Raw genomic sequence first — 23,332 nt, 5'->3', positions numbered from 1 at the left:
ATATGCCTTCATAAAGTATTTAACCCACATTTCACTTTGTTGCATTCTTAGGTGTTAAAGCTTAATTTCAAACTGTGAATCTGTATAAATATATATACTGTACATTAGTAGAATACAATTTGGAGCTCTGCCATTGAAGTACTTACAGATAATTAACAGGATTTTAAAATCAATTTGAAATGTGCTGAGAGACGATGTTAAGAGGCTTTAACGGGACAAATATGAGTCTTAGTAAGGAGACTTTGCTTGAAGCCTGGCGGCAGAATTTCAAAACATGATTTAGGCGCGACTGTGTTATGCAAGTAGAAAGTGCATCACAATAATCTAAACAGGTTGTGACAAAGGCATGAGCAAGACTTAGAATATCCTTGAATAACCCGGCTAAAGCTCTGATAAGACGTTCACTGAAGACTCGGGATGACTTAAGAGATACTGTAACAGATCACAGTCCCTCCACATCTATCTTAACTAAGCTGGAGCAAAGCTGAAATCTGAAACTTCAGCGCCTGGGTTAGAGCGGGCGTCCATGTATCAAGGCTTGGTCCTGACCGCGGCGGCCCAGGTTCGAATCTGGCCTGTGGCCCTTTCCGCATCCACTCTCTCTCTCCCCCCTTTCAAGACTCTATCCACTGTCCTCAATAAAAATGGAAAAATGCCCCCAAAAAAATAACTTAAAAAAAAAAAAAAAAAATCTGAAACTTCAAATACACCAAGCTAACACAAAACAGCTGCTCCATATAAAATATATTCAGAATTGAACATGTAGCTGAATGAGATACTGTACTTCTGTGTTAGTTTTCAATAAAGGCAAATACTTTAATGAGCCAGGAAAGGCCCATTAGCTACTCCATTCATTCCAGGTCAGATGCTGATACTGCATGACGAACATGCTCTCCCATTCAGTAAGGATACTGTTACTTAAGCTGCAACTAATGATCATTTTCATTATCGATTAATCTGCTGATTATTTTCTCGAATTATCGTTCATTTGTTTTGTCTATAAAATGTCAGAAAATTGCCCGTTATAATTTCCCACAGCCCAAGGTGACATGTCTTATTTTGTCCAACTAACAGTCCAAAACTCAAAAGTATCCAGTTTACTTTAATGTATGATGAAGAAAAACATCAAATCCTCACCATTTGAGAAGCTGAAACCAGCAAATAGTTGTCATTTTAGCTTAAAAAATGACAAAATTACAAAATCAAATAATTGACAAATTCTTTCAGCTCTAATTGTAACAACAAAATCTAGATACTCTTCCAAACTGTTGGCATAGCAGTCACATTGATGCTTGCTTGATTATGACGTTCTAGTTTGTATCTGTTCTGCAAACTTCAAATCTACATTCACTTAAAGGTACAGTGTGTAGGATTTGGTGGCATCTAGTGGTGTGGTTGCAGATTGCAACCAACTGTGTACCCCTTCATTCACTCCTCCCCCAAGTGCAAAACCGTGGTAACGGCGTTTGTCTCGCTCAGCGGCCATCCTTACTATAATAACACTACTTTAGGAGCAACAGAAGTCAGACAGCGGCTGGCAGTACCACAGTGTGTACTCTGTGGCTCACGTTACCTCAGTTTCAAAAGCATGTCGGAGAACTACGGTGGCCTTCAGGTAACGTAAAAACATGAAATGCTCTCACAAGAGCCAGTGTTTGGTTTGTCCGTTCTGGACTACTGTAGAAACATAGCGGAGCAACATGGCGAACTCCGTGAAGAGGACCCACTCCCTATGTAGATATGAAGGACTCATTCTAAGCTAAAAAGAAGAAAACACTAGGTTGTGAATATTATATTCCATTTCTGCTAATAGATCCCCCGAAATCCAACACACTGGCTCTTTAAAATCACTCACACAGTATAGACAAACACAATCTGTTACATGGTAAGAAAATCACAACTTTATGCTTCATTCCCTAAAAGATCCCACTGTATCTTCATATAACATACGGTTTAATGTTACCTGTTATGACGTATATGACTGGGTCTCCAGCCATGGAAAGTCATTTGTAGTCAACTTTGTGCTCCAAAACCTGCATACGCTATGAACAGCTTTTCAATGAGATAATATCATAAAGATAAAGCATTTGTAAAAATCAGTTTGGGTGAGTTTATCTGCCATTTTATATTTCCTAATACCTAACATTATAGCATATCTGTTTTAAAAAGGGAAGCTCAAGGCAATGTTTTTATGTAGAGGAATGAACACAGTGTTTTGTAATCATTAGGCTCATTTTCTTCAAGTCAAAAAGTGAAAGGTATTTATTGTTTGCAGATGGCAGAATTGCTTCAGCGTACTACTACTTCTTGGCATGATGAAAAACTGTGATAATACAATTGAAAAGAGTCTATTCCACTGGGGGGGAAAAGTCCACTTGTCCATTACTATATTGAGTATGTAATTAAACTGTCACATGGCGATCCTCTCAAACAGAGCAGCAACTGAATCAAATTATATTTTGTAGAACAGATTGCTCACAAATGGAGAAAAGGATGAAACGAAATTCAAAAAATCTGGCAATTAGGAAGTCTTATTTGAACTGCATGTTGGTAACCAGAGGGAGCTATGGTGCCGCAGCACAGAATATTAATGGAAATTTCATTAAAACGTTCCCACGTTTAAGTGAATATCCCACAGGCAAAGCGCTTACAGAACAAAACAAATTAGCCTGGCAATTTTAATTATCGATGTTCTGTTTTCTCTGTTTCTGCCTGATGAGATCTCAACAACAGATGTTTTAAAGAACAGAACTAACATTAGACTTTCTGACCTTTGGCTGACTTTCCATTGATGTTCTCCATAGTTCACATTACCTCTAAAACCGTGGAGGAAACTTTAGGCCACACACTGCAGGGTATTTCATGTGATAATCTAATGTTTCATTGTTATGTCAAATATTCAATTACAATATTCGGAAAACAAATTGTGAATATGGTTCGAAAGTGCTGCGGTTTATTCCATTCCGCTTATGCAGTAGAAGCAGATCCCAGTCTAAATTGGTTGTAATCTCATCAAACAGCAAAGCACTTTCTGAATGCAATGTTTACTGCCAACATTTACCAATGCCCCAAACACAAAGAAACAGGGCACCTCTGATGTTTTTTTAAATGCATATTAAATGCTCAGTGAGGTTATATATGTATAAGCTCAGTAAATACTAAAACTTAAATGGTGAACAGGAGGCATCTGTGACACTGATGGAGATAGCAAGATACTGATGCCTGATGAATTAGCACCCGTTTTGACTGTTCATTAAATAGGGATTATCCATCGCTATAAGCACCATAGATGTGGGTCATTAGGGGCCCACTCCGCCTACTGTGTTGTAAAAGTGAAAGCGAAACTTAAAAGCTACACGTTCTAACACGTAAAACTGAATGAATGTGTCCCATCCATCGCCTCCAACCTCTACTGCCAGTTCTAGGCAGTTTATACTACTGTGTAGTGCCTGACTTCAGCTACTGCTTCTGTCATAATTACTACGGTGGCTTTCATGTTCTTTTATACCATTTTTTTTAGTGACCTACCATGTGAATAGATGATAAAATCTACTATTGGGGGTAGTAGGCCTCTATAGACCTCCATCTATGGTGCTTATAGCGACTGATTACGCCTATTTAATGGTCTGACAACGATCTAAACAGCAGAAATTGGGGGCAAAAATATGATGCTGGTTGCAACCTACACAGATACAAATAACTTTTATATTTAGACTGAGGGATTCACACTATTTTTTATCACATAAGATAATCTAAGATCTATTTAATAAAATCTATTTTATAAAAGGTGGGCTGCAAGTCTGCAAGGGGAAAACAGGTCAAATTTAGGTAAAGGGAAAAGTTTTTTATATCAGAACAAGCAGTTGAGTGCTCTTATGGTTAACTTAAAAAACTGTAGCATTAGTAAAAAGTGCATGGCAAATAATTCACACATTTGTTTACCCTATAAGTCAATATATTAATGTCAAGAATAATGACTTGCACACCAAGTCAAATCATATTTTTTGCATATTTTTAGCAAAACCAGTTTAAGGAAACTTGTGAATTGAAGTTCCTGTGCAGGTGTTACTCTTGACATACGTTGATTACAATAGCTTAGTCTGCACCCACAGTAGCGTGCATATATCTACACCGCTACTTCCAAATGAGTCACCAATCATAATTTCAACTAATCATGACTTTAATCAAGACTTTGTCTGATTCACTTTTTTTCTATTTTAGTTTTTAGAGCAGGTAAAACACATGCAGGCCAAGAGCCTTTTTCTTTTGTCGCAGTGTGTTAATGAAACAAAATAAGACATATCCTTTAAAACGTTTGTTCATTGATTCACGCATCTGGTAAACACCGCCAACATTTCACCGCTGCATTCCAAATTACACTGATCATCCCAAAGGGAAACTGCAATTACAGCCGCAAACGAGGTGACTGATTGGCACAGGCGGAGACCTCATCAGGCATGGATGACAACATGTTTACCGAAACTTTTTTAGAAAAGAAACCATATGTTGGATATCGCTTTGTAATGTTTTCTGTAGAAGAGGTCTGGCTTCAAGCTCTTTTTCTTTAATTGATCTGAAATGTTAGAATAAATTGAAGTGTTTGTGAAACTCATATGCAGTGCAGTATAACGGTTATGAGTTTTCTTCTATGATAAATCTCAATAGTTGATGCTCTTGGTCAGAACCCTGAGTACTTTTTAGAGTATTTTTATCATTTATTTTTGTCAGTGCTCAGAGGTCAATACAGTATCACTTATTTTTATATAAAAAAGAATGATACAATTCTGCCTCATTTACACCTACAACAGGAGTATAGTTACTGCAGATACTGACTGTTGCTGTAGTTTGAAGATTGGACACTTCGGTCCACTGCAACCCCCCAAACAATGCCCCACATTGCCTGCATCTATAAATAGGGTTACTTGGCTGCATTTCCTTGCACTGCTCCTCCGTGGCTGCTGCTCTACCCCGTAGCATGGCCTGCCACGGCAGTGCACAACCATCCACCAGGCTCTGATGCAGCATGCAGCACTGGTGGTCGACACCCCTGACTTACTGGATCACATCAACTTCAGCTTCAAGTTTGCTCTGACCTCCGGCCTGCAAGAACTTTTCAAAGATGAGGACTGAGGATGTGATGTTCTTTTGTAGCTTGTAATCCTCCAATCTAAACTAAAAACAATTGCACACAGGAGTAAGCGTTCCAGAGTGCAAATTTTTATAAAAGAAGTTATAAATATTAGGGGCAGCTAATAACAAGGCAGATTACCAGGATGTTCTTTACAACATGTTTGAGGAAGAGCTATAATGTCCTTGATTTAATATACAGTGGTAAAACTTGGCCAGTTTTAGGGATTTTTGTAGCATATTCCAGTCACTGGCGGTAGCGAACCTGAATGAGGACTGGACCCAGGAGGACACGACTTTGGGGACATTTGGCAAAGTGTAACAGAACGTATCACAGGCAGAGGATTAAGTTTCCACAACACTTCACATATGTGAAGTTTGACTTTGGCCATGGCCAGTTAGCAATGCAGACGTTTGGCCATTGAGGATAGCACAGATAAAAAAAATCTGATAGCTCAGAGTAAAGCTAGTTGTGCCTTGAATATCATAAACATAACCTATAGCAATAGGAAGCTGGTCATCTGGACCATGGAGAAGTTTTGCACCTGACCTCTTGCAATTCTCAATGTGGTGGACAACACAGCACTCTCTTTCCAATCTCAAGGTATTTGTAAGAGTTGGTTTCTATGTGTTGTCTCATCAATATTTGATACAAGGTTTAGCAAGGCCATTAATCATTTGTTGAAAATAAAATTAATAACATTAAGGGAAAAATTCTTTCCACAGCATCCAAATAGTGGAAAGAATCGGCAAGTTTGGGCAGAAAAAGAAGTATAGAAGTGAGCCTTGACGCAGACACTTGATGACAGGCTGGGCCAATGACAGCAGATGTTCAGATTTGACACGCTCACACACTCTGACAGCACAGTATCAGCCTCAGAACCAGAGGGAGGAGGGTTCATACACAAGCACACAATACACTTAAGCAATCTATCAATAAAAAGACAATAACTCTAAAAGCCAAGTTAGTGCTGCCCGGAGTCAGATATGTAAAAACACAGTTGGTTGGCACTCACTTTGTTTGTTTGAATTTTACATGCCATTAATTCTGAATTTTTAATAAAAATCGGTCGGGAGCTTATTGATTGGTTTTTATTACCTCATTAATTTCATGTCTTGTCTGGATTGCAATGCTCGACTAAATAAATGATTCATCAGGTTAACCGCGGTGTTCACTTGCTGCTGTGCAATTCTCTCCACACTGCTGAAGCAGTGAAGATGTATAAATGCATTTATTCGGGCTGTAGATCTTAGCATTAATTTTTTTTGAAAAACACATGTAGAACAGAGTAAAGAAATTGCAACGTCCTGAAAGTTTTTCACCAAAATCCTGTTCTCATGTTTGTTTTGCCATTTGTGAAGAAACGCAGTACAACATTAAATGGTTCAGGACAGGTTTCCTGTTTCAGATTGATTCAAGAATTAAGAACTGATAATACAGATAGTAGATTCCTTTTCACGTGTGCACATATGCAACCCTCGTTCACTGCCCTGTTTGAGGTTGAAGTAAGAACCACTTGTATATCCTATAAAAATCATATTGTTTTTCAGCCTTTCCAATAATATTCCAATGAAGAAACAGCACTTAAAATATAGCCCAGAAGAATGCTTGAGATCACTGGATGTGCTGCTCTCACCTTTGACAACATCGCCCTCTGCTGGATGAGGACATGATTTGCTTTGCATAATTCTTTTTCCTTCAGCAGTAGACCTACTTTTTGCTATCATGACTCACAATTATTAATATAACAGTGATATTGATATGACACTGCTTCTGACTTGAATGTACGATGCGATACTTGATGTGATCTAAAGTACATCTCACAAAAACACCTGTTCAAAGTGGGATATTAAATTTGGTGGCTCATTCCTTTAAAATGATCCATCATGATGCATGTTAAGATTAGACCATACATAATTCCTTCACTGTGACATCGATGACATTACTGATTGTATCAGAGACTTAATGTAAAAAATGTGTTGTGCTGTTTTGCAAACTCTTAAGCAGCAGATATAAGCAAGAGTGCACTGCTGAAATCCAATAATTTCCTTTTAAAAAATCTAATTTGATGCATTCATCCTCTGCTTGCTATGATGAATCACCTCTTCAGCAATGAGTGTGTCCCTGCAAATTATTTTTGATGTTCTTTGAAAACACTAATAAAGTCTAGACTTCCCTACTCTATTTTCTCTCTGCTCTGCCTCGGTTCTCCGTGAGATGTTTTTACCTAGAGGCTTGGAACTTTGAACTATTGCAAAATTTATTAGCACTCATGACAACATGACAAATAGCACAATTATCTGGTTCAGCATGATGTTTATCATCATCTATCCTACAATTGTCATTTTAAAATTGACCTCTATAAAGGAACTTCAAATGGAAAATATTGATTTCTTCAACATGAAATCATAAAGATATATATATATATATATATATATATATATATATATATATATATATATATATATATAAAGAAGGCAGATGCACCAATTGCATTAAACCTGCTTTATCAGAACAAAGTCCACATTCTCAGCTAACTATAATCTTGACAATCTCCTGTGTATTTTAATTCCCAGAATATTAGCAGTGAGTAATGAGAGTCATATCAAATCATGAATTGCTTTATCAGTATTTCCCAAAATATGCCACAATTGCAATAAAAAATACTTTATTAAGTTCTACTGAAAAGTAATACACATCTTTGCATAACAAATGAATACTTGGACCATCACATAAACTTCAAGGATCAAAGTCAACAGAACAGACTTCCAAAAAGAAAAAATCTGAATTAGCCATTTCCCTTAATATGGCTCTCTTTGTCTTGCAAGTTTTTAATTGTATATATATATATATCTGATAGCCAATTATTTTTTTTCTTTTCCTTTTTTAGCTTGTCTTTTTATTTATTATTTATTTGGGATTTTTTATTATTTTGTTATTATGTTTTTTTATTATCATTATGTTCTGTTCTGTTTTTCTTGATTTTTTTGTGAACATAATATTTTACTGAATATATCACTAAGTATTGTACCACTTTAAACCTTTCATTCCACTTTGAGTTAAATACTATGTCCATCAATGTATTTCCAGTATTCTCTGTAATTAAAAGTAATCCTGGAGGTAGATGCAAACATATTGGAAGAATTTGATAAACTTAAATTTATGTTTGAGTTAAATTCAAACATACTGTGTGTCTGCACTGGACAGTCATCATTCTTCTTATACACCCAGTAGCACTGTGACATGCGTGGTTGTCTGATGTTTGGCTCAAACAAATTGTTTCCACTGACTGTGTGTTTTCAACACTGCCCACCTTTTGTACAAATGAAAGGTGCGTTCGCTGGCTCCGGTGAGTCATCATCAGGTATCAGCTGTGCAGACTGCCTATGGATGGTCCCACGCTGTCACTCTGTCCCTCCTCCTCCTCCACAGAGTCCTCAGAGCTGTTTACCACCACAGCACTCAGAGAATGGAGCTCCTCCAAAACAGACAGAAGTCTCCCTGACAGGATACAGACAGGCCAATGGTCAGATTAGTCATGTGTATGTTCAGAATGTTCTCTTACACTGTTCATAGTTATACCAACGAAAAGTAATGCATTGTAATTTGTATATATCCCACATAATCAATTCATATGTAATCCACGTAACTGTGAACCAGGAAGTATAAAGAGTGACAAACACTACATAGAGAGGAGGTTGGGGTGGATGGGTGGGCCAAAAAACACCAGACTTTCGCCCAGGAGACTGCTGTTCATGTGAAACTAGAAGTCAATTTAGATTTTTTTGTCCCGTAACTTCCGTAATTAAAGGGTAACTTCAGTATTTTTCAACCTGGACCCTATTTTCCCATGTTTTGTGCCTAAGTGACTAATGGGGACAACAATTTTGAACACTGCAGTCGCCAGCTGCTAAACGAGATATAATGTAATCATTTGGGGCAACCTGGCACCGTCAGTTTACGCACATTAAAAGTGCTTGTTTTTGCCACTGACAGGCTCAGATTGTTATTATAAGTGTCTGAACACATTATGGAAAAGGACCCTACAGAAAAAAATTTGACTTTTTTCTTACCTTTCGCTTCCTGTTTGTCATTGTGTCATGTGACTTGTCGGAAAACAACGGTGGAAGCATCGGTGTTGTCAGAGTTTGTTGTGTTGGAGTACAAAAAGCATAGCTTAGTGTTATCTCAAACTTTTTCAATGTCGTAGCTGAATATTTAGCTGATTTCGACAATGTGGATGCAATGCAAGATTTCAGAACGAGACTTCTCTGAGCAAGACATAGTAACAAAAGACCGGATCAAGAGTAAGGTAAGAAAAACATTTAATTTCTCTGTAGGGTCCTTTCCATAATGTTGTCAGACACTTATAACAATCTGAGCCTGTCGGTGGTAAAAACAAGCACCTTTAGTGGACATAAACTGACGGTACCAGGTTGCCCCAAATGATTACATTACAGCTCGTTTAGCGGCTGGCGGCTGCAGCGTTCTCACTCAATACTGGGCCAATTTCAAAAAGTGTTGTCTCTATTAGTCACTTGGACACAAAAACATAGGAAAATAGGGTCCAGGTTGAAAAATACCAAAGTTACCCTTTAAGTTACGCCACTTCCGGTGTTATTTTAACACAAACCATGATCTTTTCCTAAACCTAATTACGTTGTTTCCTTTGAAGATGGAAAGGTTATTTTGAAAAGATTGTATGCATGTAACGAGCGGAAATTGACACGTGCGTCACATGTTGCTGGACATTCGTAGGAAAAGGAGGAATAACTTTTCGTAAGATACCATATGAACCATTGTATGAGGGTGCGTTAAATTGTAAGGACGTGTGTGACGCATGAGGAGTCACTACTTACCGTCTGCAGGTACTTGGACTTTGGTTCCCACAGAGCGACTCCTCTCTGAGTGTTTTTCTCCATGTTCTCTGGGAGCAGCAGAGTTTTGTAGCGCTGTTGTGTGAGCTCTTGTATACTCACTTGTCAGCCTTCTCTCAGCAACGGTGGCCTGAAACAGATTCAGGTCATAGGAAGTCATCAGCAGAAATGAAGACAGAAACAACATTTTTCACAACTGTCTTTTGCTTTAAAAAGTCTGACCAGCTGTAGTTTTCTGTCTGTATCCATCTCCTTCAGTTGTTTATTGTGGACTTCCCTCTTTGTGTGTTGTTGATTTTCTCTCATCTCATCTTGTTTCCTTGCCGCCTCTCTTTCAAACTGCCGCAAAGTCATAACTGCAAGAGACAATACAGACAGATGAAAGCCACGGGGAAATGCTGCTATATACTGTGTAAACAATTCCAATCATATTAGATCACAGTCTGCATTACAGATATGACTTCACCCCAAACACCCCCCTCCCACCCCCGTTGTTAAGCTGCTGTTGGCTGAGGTAGCATGGCGTTAATCCTGCTACCTGCTTTGGTGTGCTCTCTCCTGGCAGTATTGACATGAACCTCCATCGCTCTCAGCTTCTCAGCACAGCAGTCCTCGATCTCAGACACTCTCTCCTGCAGGGCTGAAGGGGAACAACAAATGCACCAGTCCTCAATACACTATCTCACACACTGAGAAACAGAGTCTAATGCCGTATTTGTATATGCCTCTGGGGATAAACTGGATTTTATTGCATCTGTTTGCAAATTTTCCTAGACAAGCAAGACCTCCAAAAATTCGAGCTGAATAAATCAATTCCAGATTTATCAATTATTATGATGCAACCACGATAGCAGATAGAGGACTGCAACACTGCAAGGTGGCGGTAGTCTAAAGGTCAGAAAAAAACACTTCTATTCAACCATGTCATGCTAGCATGCAGTCTGCAGAATATTTTTGGCATCATTGAGCAAATAGACTTCTGCACCTCCTCATGGCTCTGTTTTCAGGCTTTAAAAAATCTAGCCCGTTGACAGGAGACTTTGACCAATCACAGGTCATTTCAGAGAGAGAGCGTTCCTATTAGCTGTGCTCCGGCTGGTGGGTGGTGCTTGGTATTTCCTCAACTATTCTCAACATGGCTGCCGGGTCACAAACTTTCTCATTTACAGCTACACAGTACACTACAAGATGTTTCTGAAAACATTTGAGGAGAGAAATAGGCATTACAGCAACAGAATATTGATTCATATTTGATCAGCGCTGCCTAGTTTGACCGTTTGATCGGAGATTGCGAGTGATTGACAGCTGCTCAGAGACGACAGGCTCCAGCTCGGCTCTGATTGGTTGTTTTCCTCCGGTCTGTGAAATCTTGCAGATGCCATTAGGAGCACCGGAGGACACCACAGGCACATGATTTTGCTCCAATTCTACCCACTGCTGCTTTAATGAGGAATTTTGGAGGGATTATTTATCATTTTTTTGTCAATTCTCGAGTGGTAAAAAATGGTTAAATGTAGCACCAAATCTGTGTAACAAATGGTATCAACCCAAAAATTGCTACAACAACTTATGAGACATAATAGAGCATGGGAATGGTCATCATATACTTCTATCATAATGTTCTAAGCCCTTATACACTTTTACTATTTATTCAAATTAATCAATTATTTATTTCTGATCTATGACTAGAACAATTTGACACACAGTACTGAGCTGCATCTCAAATTAATCTTCAAGTTCCCAGCTTTCCAGATGATGTACACCACTTCTATGTATGTAATATCTACTGTTGACCTGCTATCTCCCTCTAAAGATCCCGTCCCCCCTAAAAAAGACAAAAATGGGTCTATGAAAAAGAGGAGTGGATTGGAAAAGCCTAAGACCTGGAATTTAAAGTAAAATAAATCCAACAGTGTGGATTTGATGTCTGCATCATTAAAGCAGCTATAATCAATACTTTTATATTATCAATGGATCCCATGACAACATGTGTATGAAAGGAGTCGATCATAATGACATTCCCACCGAGAAATGTATCACCCAACTCTAGTTACCCTCAACTTTCAGGTCATTGCTTGTTTGTTTTTTTCGTTTTGATACCAACTGTACTCTGTCAGTCTAGCACCAAACGGCAGACAGACATAGTTAGCGGCTGGGGGAAACAGTGGAGCATTTAGCAGCTAAAGACTCAGATATTTCCCTCAGGAGTTGGTGGAAAACAAAACAGAGCTCAAAAGACAGTTAATATTGGACTTGTGTTCATCAGGTGGACACAAACACGACTACAAATCAATGCTAACGGTGCCCTGTGACTGCTGGATGTGTGTGTACAGAAAACTGTTTGCTAACAAGTTTGCCATATCAACTTAAAAGGTGATAGTGTTGTGTTTACAACGTGTTTCTGCCCCCAAGTGGACAAACAATCAGGTAAAGCATAGGTTTACAATTTGTCAAGATTGTATAAAAACTAGGGCTGTCCCGAATACCATCTTTTGGGCTTCAAAAGCTTCGGTGAGTTTTTTTCGAAGGTATTCAAAGCTTTGCTTCGCAGCGCGGCACAGTGCAACAGGCTGACATGTTCTTCTCTCTGTCTGTCTCCATCTCCCTCGTTTCAGTACCCGGGACAGTGCCGCTGCCGCACTACTGTACACACACGCACCTCTACACACAAAACAGCGATATCCATCTGAGAATATCTAATAATGATTCATTTTGAATATGAATTGTGGGATTATTCCTTATTTCATAGGCTATTTGGGGATTTAAACTTTATTATAACATATATTAAAAAAATAAAACGAAGCATTCAAATACTGACTTGGAGCTTGATTACCATGGCAACGGTCGAAGCTTAGAAACATCAAAGCATTTGGGTCAGCCCTAACAAAAACAATAGTTAGGTGCCCACATGAACACTGAAACCGTTTTTGCATGCTTTAATTATCCCTCCTGTTTATACTGGCCGTTAAAAGATCCCTTCCTAAAGCACTCTCAATGTAAGTGATGATGGACTAAATCAACAGTCCTCGTTCTGTGCAAAGATTATTTCCAAATTTTATCTGGAGCCAATATGAAGCTTCAGTCATCCAAATTAGTCAAAGGAAGTGGATATCTTCCAAAGTTAATCTTTTTAGTAAACATTACACAATTCCCTCTTTCTGTTACCATCCCTGGAGCTCAACAGGGAAACATAGGAATGTTATACATCTAACATGTAATTTTAGAAGATGATTTGCCTAACTAGAGCCTCATATTATCTTCAAATAAGAAAACAAAGACCATGGATTTTGTCCCCCATCACTTACACTGAAAGTGCATTAGTAAGGGTTCTTTTAATGGTCAGTATGAACAGGAGGAATGAGCAGCAAGCAAACCCTGTTTCAATGTTCATATAAGCCACCTGACTGTTGTTTTAAGACAGACTTGAAAGATTGTGACCCTATCCTTTAACGTAGGTTTAAAGGTAAGAAGCTCCAAAGGAAGGTAGGTTGAATCCTTGAACCAACTTGGAAAAACGTATCAGAGAAACTCAGTAACTCTCCCTGATCAACTACAGTCAAGGTGCTCTTGAACATGTCACTTAATCCCCAACTGCTCCGGTGAAGCTACCGAGGAGGCCGGAGTGGCCAGGTATTTCTAAAATAGAGCAGGATTGCTCAGTCTGCTTTCCCTGGATAAGTCAAGGCTGAAAAACAGTCATGCGGCTTAAGATAGCCGCTGCCTCACCACGTTCGCTGTGCTCCTGCTGGCTGAGCAGCTCAGAGCGGAGTTTCTCCAAGTTGACCTTGCTCTCCTCCAGCTGGGCCTGGATCTGCTGCAGGCTCTGGTCGGCCTCCTCTCTGCCAGCCAAAGCCATCCAGCTCTGCTCCAGCGCCAGCTGCTGCTGCCGCCTTAGTTTGCTTTCATCTGAAGAAGATGTACAAAAGGTAAACTGAGACACATACATCGCCAAAACATGGATGCCCAACAGATAAGGTGTTGTGTGTCGTAAGGGTGCTCACACTGTTCTTTCAGATCAGCCAGAGCTCTCTCGATGAGCTCCGGGGTTCTTTTGAGCTCCTGTGTGAGCTTGTCTCTCTCTTCACACACCAAGCTAAGCTCTGTCTGAAGGTTTGTGATGCTGCAGGGCAACACAGACAAGATGGCAGAGCAAATAAAGGAGCAAAAAGTCAAGCAGAGAGGTGAAGAAGCAACTGTTCGGTGTATAACAAAAGAAGCCAACCACTGACAAGACTGACTTTGCATACAAATATCATATTATGACATATTGATATAGTGTAGAAAAATATTTGTATTCATTTAATTTAATTAATTAAATTGCAATAGTGATTTCAACCATATTACCCTGCTCTATTTGGTAAAGGTTAAGCTTATAATAACAATTCTTACTAATTCTCTGAATTAATGCCGGTGGTTCTACTCTCATAATTAATGCACTCCAAATCTGATCAGTAATGATTCATTTGAATCACTTGACAAGTAAAAGCGCTAAAACATCTGCTGTTTACAGCTTAAAAAATGCAAAGAGATGCTAGACTTTCTTCATTTCACATTATAATGTGAGTACTTTGGGTTTTGTGGGCTGTTGATCAGAATAGGTTAGCACTTTTAAGACATCAATTTAGGCTTTGGAATATGCACATTGTGCATTTGGCTTTACTTTTGCCATTACGGAGTAAATTACTGTGAACAATTAATATTAATATATATATATATATATATATATATATATTCATATATTTGTGAAAAGAAAAACACACACACACACATATACATACACAACTGCAGCCATTTATAAAGTCTTTGCACTTAGTCTCATGTGAGCACTTAGATTAGAAGGATATTTTCTAAAGTAATGGTTGACTAAATTATTTGTAAAACTAGACACAAAAAGAAGCACTGGGTAAAGATTGTTTAGGTGCATCATGTAAAAATACCTGTCAGCAGCTTGTTCTGTCTGTTTACTGGCCTGCTGAACTTTCTGCAGAGCCACCCTCCTCATCATCAAACCTGAAAAACAAAAACATTGTGACGTACTTTCTTTACCAGAAATATGCAATTCAAACTCCAGTGCATAGACCTCCAGTGTCTGCACCTTGGATTGTCTCCACTCGTCTTTTAGCAAAAGTTAGCCTCTGGGTGAAAGTGTTGAGCCTTGCTTGAGCTGCGTCCACTTCTGCCACCTTGTTATCAAATGCCAGACTGAACCTGTGAGGCACAAAGAAAATGTCTGAAAATACAGCATTAATTGTAATGAAACTTTCAACATTGACAACAATTGCTTTGTTTTTCCCTTTTATTCCTCTAATTTACCAACCTAATCTTCTCATTATTGAATTCAGATAAATGTGTTTACCTACGCACTGCCTCTGTCAGGATTTTTAGTTCAGCCTCTTCCTTCTGGCTCTGTGACTTTAGCTGTGAGTTTTCCTTTTGCTCCTGGACCAAGTGCTGTTTCAGTGTCTGGGAGGAAAATCACACATCCATATTATAATAGAGTATCGTAAACAAATATGATCAGTTTTGAGAATGTCTTCGTCCCCAGCTGCTGTTCTTAAAACCTGGCTAGCAAAGTTTATTTAGTCAGCATCCTCTGCTGTGGTAAAAATGCATGAGTGTTTCCTAAGCAGCCCCAAAATTATTGTGCATCATCAAAATTTCAGACAGCTGTGTAAATCACATGACTTACTCTGGTACTAACCTCTTTTTCTACTCTCTCCAGGTCCAGCTCAGCTATCATGTCATCCAGACTGTGTTGAAGCACACTAGCCCGGTGCTGCTCCTGTTGGAGCTGCTGTTCCGTGACTCTGACCTAAAACACAGCAATACAGTACCACACTTTAAATACAGTGGACTTCTTTGTACGGTGATACATTACCAGATGATGGTTTTCATACTTTTGAAAGAAGTTTGTCCTTCTCTCCTCTTAGTTCTATGTCCTTCGAGCGAAGCTGGATGCATAACTTGAACACTTTGTCCCTCCAGAGCTGAAGCACTCGAAGGCCTTCAGATCCCTTCTTCACAAGTGGGTCTGTCGAGGTCTATTGAAACACACACACATATGATAAACGCACACACCACTTCAGCAAATGCCTCATATGAGCATGTAATTATTGCATACATATTAGCCTTGTTTTTCAACGCATACTAAAGCTTTTAGAACAATGATTGCTTTTTTCCTTTCTTTCCACAGCTACTGTATATTAATAACTATCAGAGAATACAGCCTCTGCTCTCAAATGCACCACCGTGCAACCTCTGCCAAAAACTAAAGGATACAAGTTGTTTACTGTGACCACTAATGATTTCAAGCAACTTTCAAGTTTCTGCAAGTTGACATTTATTCAAACTAACCAAAATGTACTTTAAAAGTAAGAAAAACATGTTCAAAAGTGAAAACCCACAGTGCATACTGTATACAAACAACATTTGGATACAGCATCTCAGGTGAAGTGTTCAGCCAACTGAATTACTCCTGCAGGGCATTGCCATCCTGTCTGGAGCTGCTCCATCATCAATCTTAAACCCTGTGGTCTCCTTTGGAAAATGGTCGACAGGAGGAGCGTCTTCAAGATCCATGAAGTGCATCCACACTTAGACTATGTTTTTTAAGACTTTTGAGATAAGACTATGGTTGGAAACTTTACAGCCTAAAAGTCAACAACACACAATGATGATAGGTAGCAGCTTGGTCTACGGAAGCCTGCAAGCAGCAGTGCTACTGCTCACCATATGTTATCAGCATAGGTATGTGTGACACTCACCTTCTTCACAATTTTCTGTTCTTGGAGGGCAAGTATCTCACTCACAGAGTTAAACCTGATGGTCAAAAGCTCTGTAGTCATCTGAAGAGCTGCTTTCTCTTTGTTCAGTCTCTACAAAATGGACAATATAAAAAAAAAAAGTATACATAAAAGGATTAATTGTTATAATAGGCATATTAACTCATACATTTAGCACTTGTTTGTCCCTCAGTTCTGTCTTTAACCTCCTTTACGTTTTTTTCTGTGCAATTACTTTACAGTAGGCTGATTGCAATCAATACTGTTTATATTGTCTTCACCTCAACAGCTTCATTTAATTGTTCCTTCTCCCGTTTCTCTGGGGCAAGCTGGCCGATGTAATTTCTGAGGCTGTGCAGCGTTGCCGATTGTGTCTCAAAAGCTTGTCCCATTTGGCTGAAAAATAAACACATCCCCCCAAAAGAAATCAGTAAATCTGACTACAAAGTGCTATAAATGTTTATCTCTCTTCAGTTTTAGATTGAATGTGGCACCTTAAATGTTCTTTCAGCCCATCTCTCTCAGTAGAGACCTCCATCAGAGTGCTTTTTAGCTGCAGCACTTCTGAGGTCATCGATTGAAGTCTGCCCTGTAGTTCACTGTTTGTATTTCTTGCAGCACCCACCTCTGCACAGTGGGAAGCATTCAACTGTTGCAGCTGAAAATAAAGAGAGCCAAATAATGGAAATTTTAAGATGCATACAAATAATAATGTAATATCTTATTGACATGGGTGCATATCAGTATGTACAAACTTTATGATGTTTTAAATTTCCTTGCAGATGTTTGCCACACACCTCCTCCTCCTGCTTCTTTTGCATTTCCTCCAATTGTTCTGACAGTGTAAGAGCTTGCTTTTTAGCCTCCTCCACGGCCTGTAACCTGGCCATTTCAGCCTTCAAACTGAGCGCCTGGGCTTCCTCTTTGCTCCTCACTACATCTCTCCTCAGCTTTGTAATTTCCTCACCAGACTCTCCCTTTAGTCTTTCGAGCTGCAAGAAACAAAGATGTTAAGAATATATGAAACTAATCATAGTGAAACTTGCTAAATTAAAACTGTTAGGTAACTGTAAGGCAAGCTATTATTAAGACTACAAGACTGCACTAAAACATCAGACAAAAACAGCGAAAATTGGGTACAAGATGCCAGTAATTCTCAGGTGATCTTCGTCAACATCAGAGTCGAAATGAAATGTTTTGTTAGTAAATAACATTACCTGTGAGCTTATTTTATCCTTCTGTGTGCTGCTGTGGGTGAGCTCCATTCTGATTTGGCTGAGCTCAGTCTTAGCCTTACATAGCTCTTCACGCATTGCTTCCGACTCATGGCTCTGTCTGTCGTACAAAGGGTATGCCATGTTAAGCTTGTTCAAAATTACTCATTGTTAATCTCTGAAATTACAAACTGTAAAATTACTCAATTGCATAACAAGCATATCTTCTACCTGTTGAGGGTGCTCTCTCTTTCTCTCATCTCTTCCCTGTGTCTCCCTGCAGTCTCCTTCAGGGCCTCCACCTGCCCCTTCAACCTCTCAGCTTCGGCCTTGTGCTTCTCTGACTCCAGACGCCACTCTGACTCCCGTCTGGACCACTGCTCACTTCTCTCTGCGCATCTGTTTGAGGAAAAGGAGCTATTCATGTACCCAATATGCCACCTAACTGACAGACAATAATGGTAATTCTATATAAAACTACCTCGCCCTAAGGTCTGACGGGTGATCCACAGGGATCCTTCCTCTTATACTGTCTCCTTGTAACACCATGATCCTCTGATTTTCCTTCCTCAGTTCCAAGATTTCCTGTTGGGCCTGAGTGATGGCGAGCCATGGATTGGCAGGACTGGGATCCCCTGATGGTACTGATGTTACACCTGGGTTTATCCAGGAGATGGGTAGCGGTGTACCTGCGATTTGAACGCCTCTGTGTGCACCAGCAGACTGGGCACTTGATGCGAAATGTGATGGAGGTACCAGCTCCTCCTGGTTATTCCCTACAGAATATGACAAACTGTTTATGTGCAAGGAATGAAATTAGCACCTGCCACCTGCCAAATACAGGGTAAATGTTGGCTGTGGCAGGGAAAGATTCCAGGTCAGTTTATAGGTCCTAATATTAAGAGATCTTATTTTTAAAAAGAAATTCCAAAATTTAGGGATTAAGGTTACATGATATATTCCATATCTACTGTCTGGTATCACTGACCCAGTGTTTACAGTTAAAAGCATTTGAGATCGATTTTAGAAGTGTGCGTCCAGTAGAATTGTTCAGGGACCTGCCACAGTAGCGGGTGAGGAAAAACAACTTAATTTCTGTTTATGTGTGTGCATGCCTTACCTAGGCTAACGTTAGCTATATCTAGTCCTATTCCAATGTATAGTTCTCATGTTTCCTAAGCAACGTTAGAGTCTTTTCAAGAAAGTTACCAAGATAAACATGACAACTTCCCTCCCCTAAATACAACATATTCTTGTTAACAGCCAATTAGTTAGAGAGCTGACAAATGCAGACTAGCTAAGTTAAAGTGTCAAGTTAGCTAGGTAACATTGTAGGCTAACGTTAGCTAGCAGTTAGGAGCAATTGTAAACCAAAAAGACGACTACAACAAGAAACTTACTTGAAACTGCTGGTGTGGTAAAATCAGTAGGTACTATAAGCCTTTCTTTTCCCACGTTATGTCTCTCCATATTCTACACAAAAGCTGTCACTAAAAGTCACAAACTAGAGGGAAGCAGTCCGGGTTGTTTCACGGATGTATGGGTTGTTTGGGGGCTCTTTTTACGTTTATACTCCCGCGAGTCACGTCATTCGCGGTTGCCTTAGTTACGGGTTACAACGGCAACCTGCGGATCTCTCTGCTTGGGCCATTTCAGCTGGCAAACTTTTGATGCTTAATTTACTCGTCGGTTAAATTGCAAATACCTGAAGCATCAAGGCAATATATATGTTAGTTTATGACCTTAATACAGATTAAATGATTTGTCGAACATAACTGCCACACAATATAATCCCGCAGTGCATCACGGGGAAGTGAAAGGAACCTGAAAGAGATGGGTATTTGTTTCCCTGAGTTTTGTCGGACAGGGTATTCTTCCGCCCAGGCTCTCAAATCTCGCCTCCATAGCAAGACCTCTGCATTGGTTCTTATCATAGGCTATATATTGGCTGGTGCAGTTTGTCGGGGGGGGGGCTCTCTTTTTATACATCCATGCAGAGCGAGGTCAAGTCCAGTGCACAACCTGGGTATCAGCTTGCCTGGCAGACTACGTTCAGGACAACAAAAACTCAACAACAGTGTTTTGTTGCACATGGGTGGAGCATGTGAGTTTGATTGACACATGTTTTCTATGATAGGAGGTTTCTGATGGGGATAATTTCACATATGTCAAATTAATTATGGGAAATGTACCATTTTATTCTTCTGAATGAGGCATTTCATTCAGATATCATTGAGATATTGAGAGATATTATTGTGATGACTAGTGGGAAAGGGACTCAGTGTATACGTGCATAATGAAGTTATAACCTGAAACTAAGAAATCCTTTCTTTGCCTGGGACTCCCTCACCTCAAGAACACCCAGGGGTATCTGACAACCAGACCATTACTGCATGATATTTCCATTTCTGCAGAAAATGGAGCACGGAGCATGCTTTCGGGACAGCAAATAAGTGCAGCTTTGAATGGTAATTGGTGATAATTTGGTTATGTAACTGAGTTTGTGGTTTGGTGCATCTATAAATATGTTACCTCTAACTGTAAAATTATCAATATATGACTAATTTACATTAGTCATTTGCATATGTTGACAGATTTTCTGTGAGCTTATTTTACTCTATCTGCAGTGATGCACATTTTGCACACACTGCATTTGTGCTGTAAATCTATAAACAGCAAACATGAGCTCACCTTCAAATGAAGGACTGAATTTATTGATGTCATATGATTGGCAGTATATTCACAATTCAGAAGGCTATAATCACTACAACTACCATCATATCTTGTGTTATTTTCCTCTGATATCTTCAGCAGCTATTTCTGTTTGCTCTTACCTAAAGTATATCCTCCTCTCTCTACAGTTGCCATGACCCACTTTCCCCCAGGGGTTCATTAAAGTTTCATATAATCTAATCTATTTATGGAGTATTCAATGAACACAGAGGCATTTTAGTTTGATTTTGACATAAATAATCACATATAACGATACAACCTGACAATACAATAACATAAAAGAAATAAAGAATAGAGGGGATGGCTACATAAATACTTCAACGAATGACAAGAGATGTATAAAAATACAGGTGCATTGCCAAGGCAGACAACTGATGCCAGTACAGCATGAAAGACTGTGGACCTTGTGAAGTGGTTGTTGGAGGAGAACAGTGGGAGTGCTGTGCATTATTTGGGCATGTTGGTGTTGTATCCTCTCAGCACTCGACAGACACTGCAGCGGGTCCTGAAGAACAAAGCGGAGGAAAAGAAGGATTGGAGCCAACGGGAATCCAGAAAACAAAGACAATACTGACCCTTTTCAGAGAGAGGGCAGAGTTAAGATGCAGCTCTGTTTCTTAAAAGGATACTTAAGAGCTAATCAAGGTGGACCTTCACTGCCTATATTGCTTAAAACATACAGCTAAAAATAGCAGTTTGAAAAAGGCAGACAGCAGATTGAGACAGGTTTGTGAATTTTCACCAAAAATGTGTAACATGGCACAGACATCCTTCTCCTCAGCCACGTCCTCCAGCTCCTCTGGGGTGATCCCGAGGAGTTCCCAGGTCACATGTAATCCCCTCATTGTGCTCTAGGTCTGCCCCAGGCTCTCCTCCCAGTTGGATGTGCCTGGGAGGCATCCTTATCAGGTGCCCAAATCATTTCAGCTGGTTCCTTTCAATTTGAGGGGGAAGTAGTTCAATTCACAGCTACTTTCGAATCTTCTCCTCATGTAAATCCTTAGGGTGAGCTCAGACACGCTGCAACAGAAGCTCACCTTGGCCACTTGTAACAGCATTGTTGTTTCAGTCACTACCGAGTGTTCGTGACCACAGAGGTCGTGTCAGTTTGATTCCTCAAAGTTCTCCTTCCACCACTACACTATATCGTCAGGTCAGCATTTCTCTACCCCTGCTTCCTGACCCATCTGGCAGGTTTTTCTAACCTTTTCCATGGCCCAGGGGCGGTTATAGGGGGGGTTAGAGGGGGCCAGTGCCCCCCCCCCCCCCTATAATATTAAGCCTGGACCTCCCTCCGGCCCCCCTGACTGTGGCAAATATTTTCATAAATTTTTCAACCCACATGTATCCCCACAGAGGGGAAAATGTAAAAATTCAACAGTAATAAAATGTATATTATGAAAGAGTTGTGTTTATTGTTATTTGTGTATTGATAGTCTTTTGGAGAACCCAACTTGTGAGGGTGGTAAATGGATCACATTTATATAGCGCTTTTCTAGTCTTAGCAACCACTCAAAGCCCTTTACAACACAAGTCAGCATTCACCCATTCACACACACATTCATACACTGGACCACCAACCTTCCGATTAGTAAGGTATGTAATAGTTGCCCCCCCCCCCCTTTTGAAATGGTCTAGAACTATAGCCATGGTCTCATCAAACTCCTCAAACCATCTCACTCCCAACTCATCAAATACCGCCGATTATGCAGCGCCGAGATTGGGCAGCGCCCCTGTGCCTCGGAAACTGATGCAATTAGGCACCCTTTAGCATCAGTATGTGACGAACCGGGCTTTCAACTAACTCCAATGTAAACCCACCAGCAGTGTTATTCGGCAGTCGGAGCAAGTGACATAGTATTAATAGCGCGAGAGTCCACTCAGGGCGGGCAGAGGGGTGGTGAATGGGTCAAACAAACACAAGATTTTCAACCAGGAGACCGCGCATCCCGTGTGAAACTAAAAGTAACATTGACTTATTTTGTCATGTCAGTCAGTCATGTGACTCGTTGGTATCGTCGGTCCCATGAGTCATGTGAGTCGCTAGTCATGTGAGTCGTTAGTATCGTCAGCTCTGTAAGTCACATGAGTCACTAGTCAGTGAAGTTTCCTAACCCTAACTTCCTGTGAAAACGAAAGTATATTTTAAAAGGACACAACACTGTTACAAGCGTATATTTATACACCATCCCTGGTCCGTCCAAAAGTAACGCAAGAGGGGTATCCCGTGCGTTGGTCTCCGATGCTGAGGGGCACTGGCTAAGTGGCAGTATTTGACGAGTCGGGAGTGAGAATATGTTGATGTGTTGAATGTGTGAGTTTGCCCGACCCAAAAATCCCCTCTTCGAGCAAGGCCTGTGGGTCAACCGACACTCGCCTAAGAGCTGCTCTGCAACCATGGGGCCCAGTCAGGCTCAGCATTGGGACGTTGGTCTGGCCTAAGGTTCAGTGCAATAGTCAGGCTGATGGGTGAAGGTGGGATCCCTGGCAGACTGACACACACTAGTTTTTGGTACATGGAATACATATGCAGAAATTAAATATATGGTGCCAGACAGATTGACTTACCTTTGTCATGCCCATGGGATCAGTCCCATT

General features: G+C 40.0%; 1 protein-coding gene and 1 long non-coding RNA gene across 2 annotated transcripts; one reads left to right on the top strand and one right to left on the bottom strand.

The window, feature by feature from the left end:
• Positions 1-8,069: 8,069 nt before the first annotated feature.
• cchcr1 (coiled-coil alpha-helical rod protein 1) lies at positions 8,070-19,608 on the bottom strand. The gene is made up of 19 exons (XM_074611032.1): positions 19,402-19,608; positions 18,483-18,777; positions 18,233-18,400; positions 18,005-18,122; positions 17,585-17,779; positions 17,282-17,445; positions 17,069-17,183; positions 16,770-16,880; positions 15,903-16,046; positions 15,707-15,817; positions 15,362-15,468; positions 15,101-15,213; positions 14,943-15,015; positions 14,007-14,125; positions 13,732-13,911; positions 10,544-10,645; positions 10,228-10,361; positions 9,988-10,135; positions 8,070-8,629 (listed from the first exon to the last, which is right to left on the bottom strand). The coding sequence occupies exons 1-19, from the start codon at positions 19,469-19,471 to the stop codon at positions 8,496-8,498; spliced, it is 2,601 nt and encodes an 866-aa protein (XP_074467133.1). The 5' UTR covers positions 19,472-19,608; the 3' UTR covers positions 8,070-8,495.
• Positions 19,609-19,969: 361 nt separating this feature from the next.
• LOC141752822 (uncharacterized) lies at positions 19,970-20,993 on the top strand. Its single transcript, XR_012590343.1, has 3 exons — positions 19,970-20,105; positions 20,358-20,469; positions 20,863-20,993. It is a non-coding gene; the product is annotated as an uncharacterized LOC141752822 (long non-coding RNA).
• Positions 20,994-23,332: the final 2,339 nt, after the last annotated feature.

Source organism: Sebastes fasciatus, chromosome 16 (genome assembly GCF_043250625.1).
Source record: "Sebastes fasciatus isolate fSebFas1 chromosome 16, fSebFas1.pri, whole genome shotgun sequence".
Classification (NCBI taxonomy): Eukaryota; Metazoa; Chordata; class Actinopteri; order Perciformes; family Sebastidae; genus Sebastes; species Sebastes fasciatus.
The sequence above is the reverse complement of the archived record's forward strand: the minus strand, read 5'-3'. Positions and strand labels throughout refer to the sequence as shown.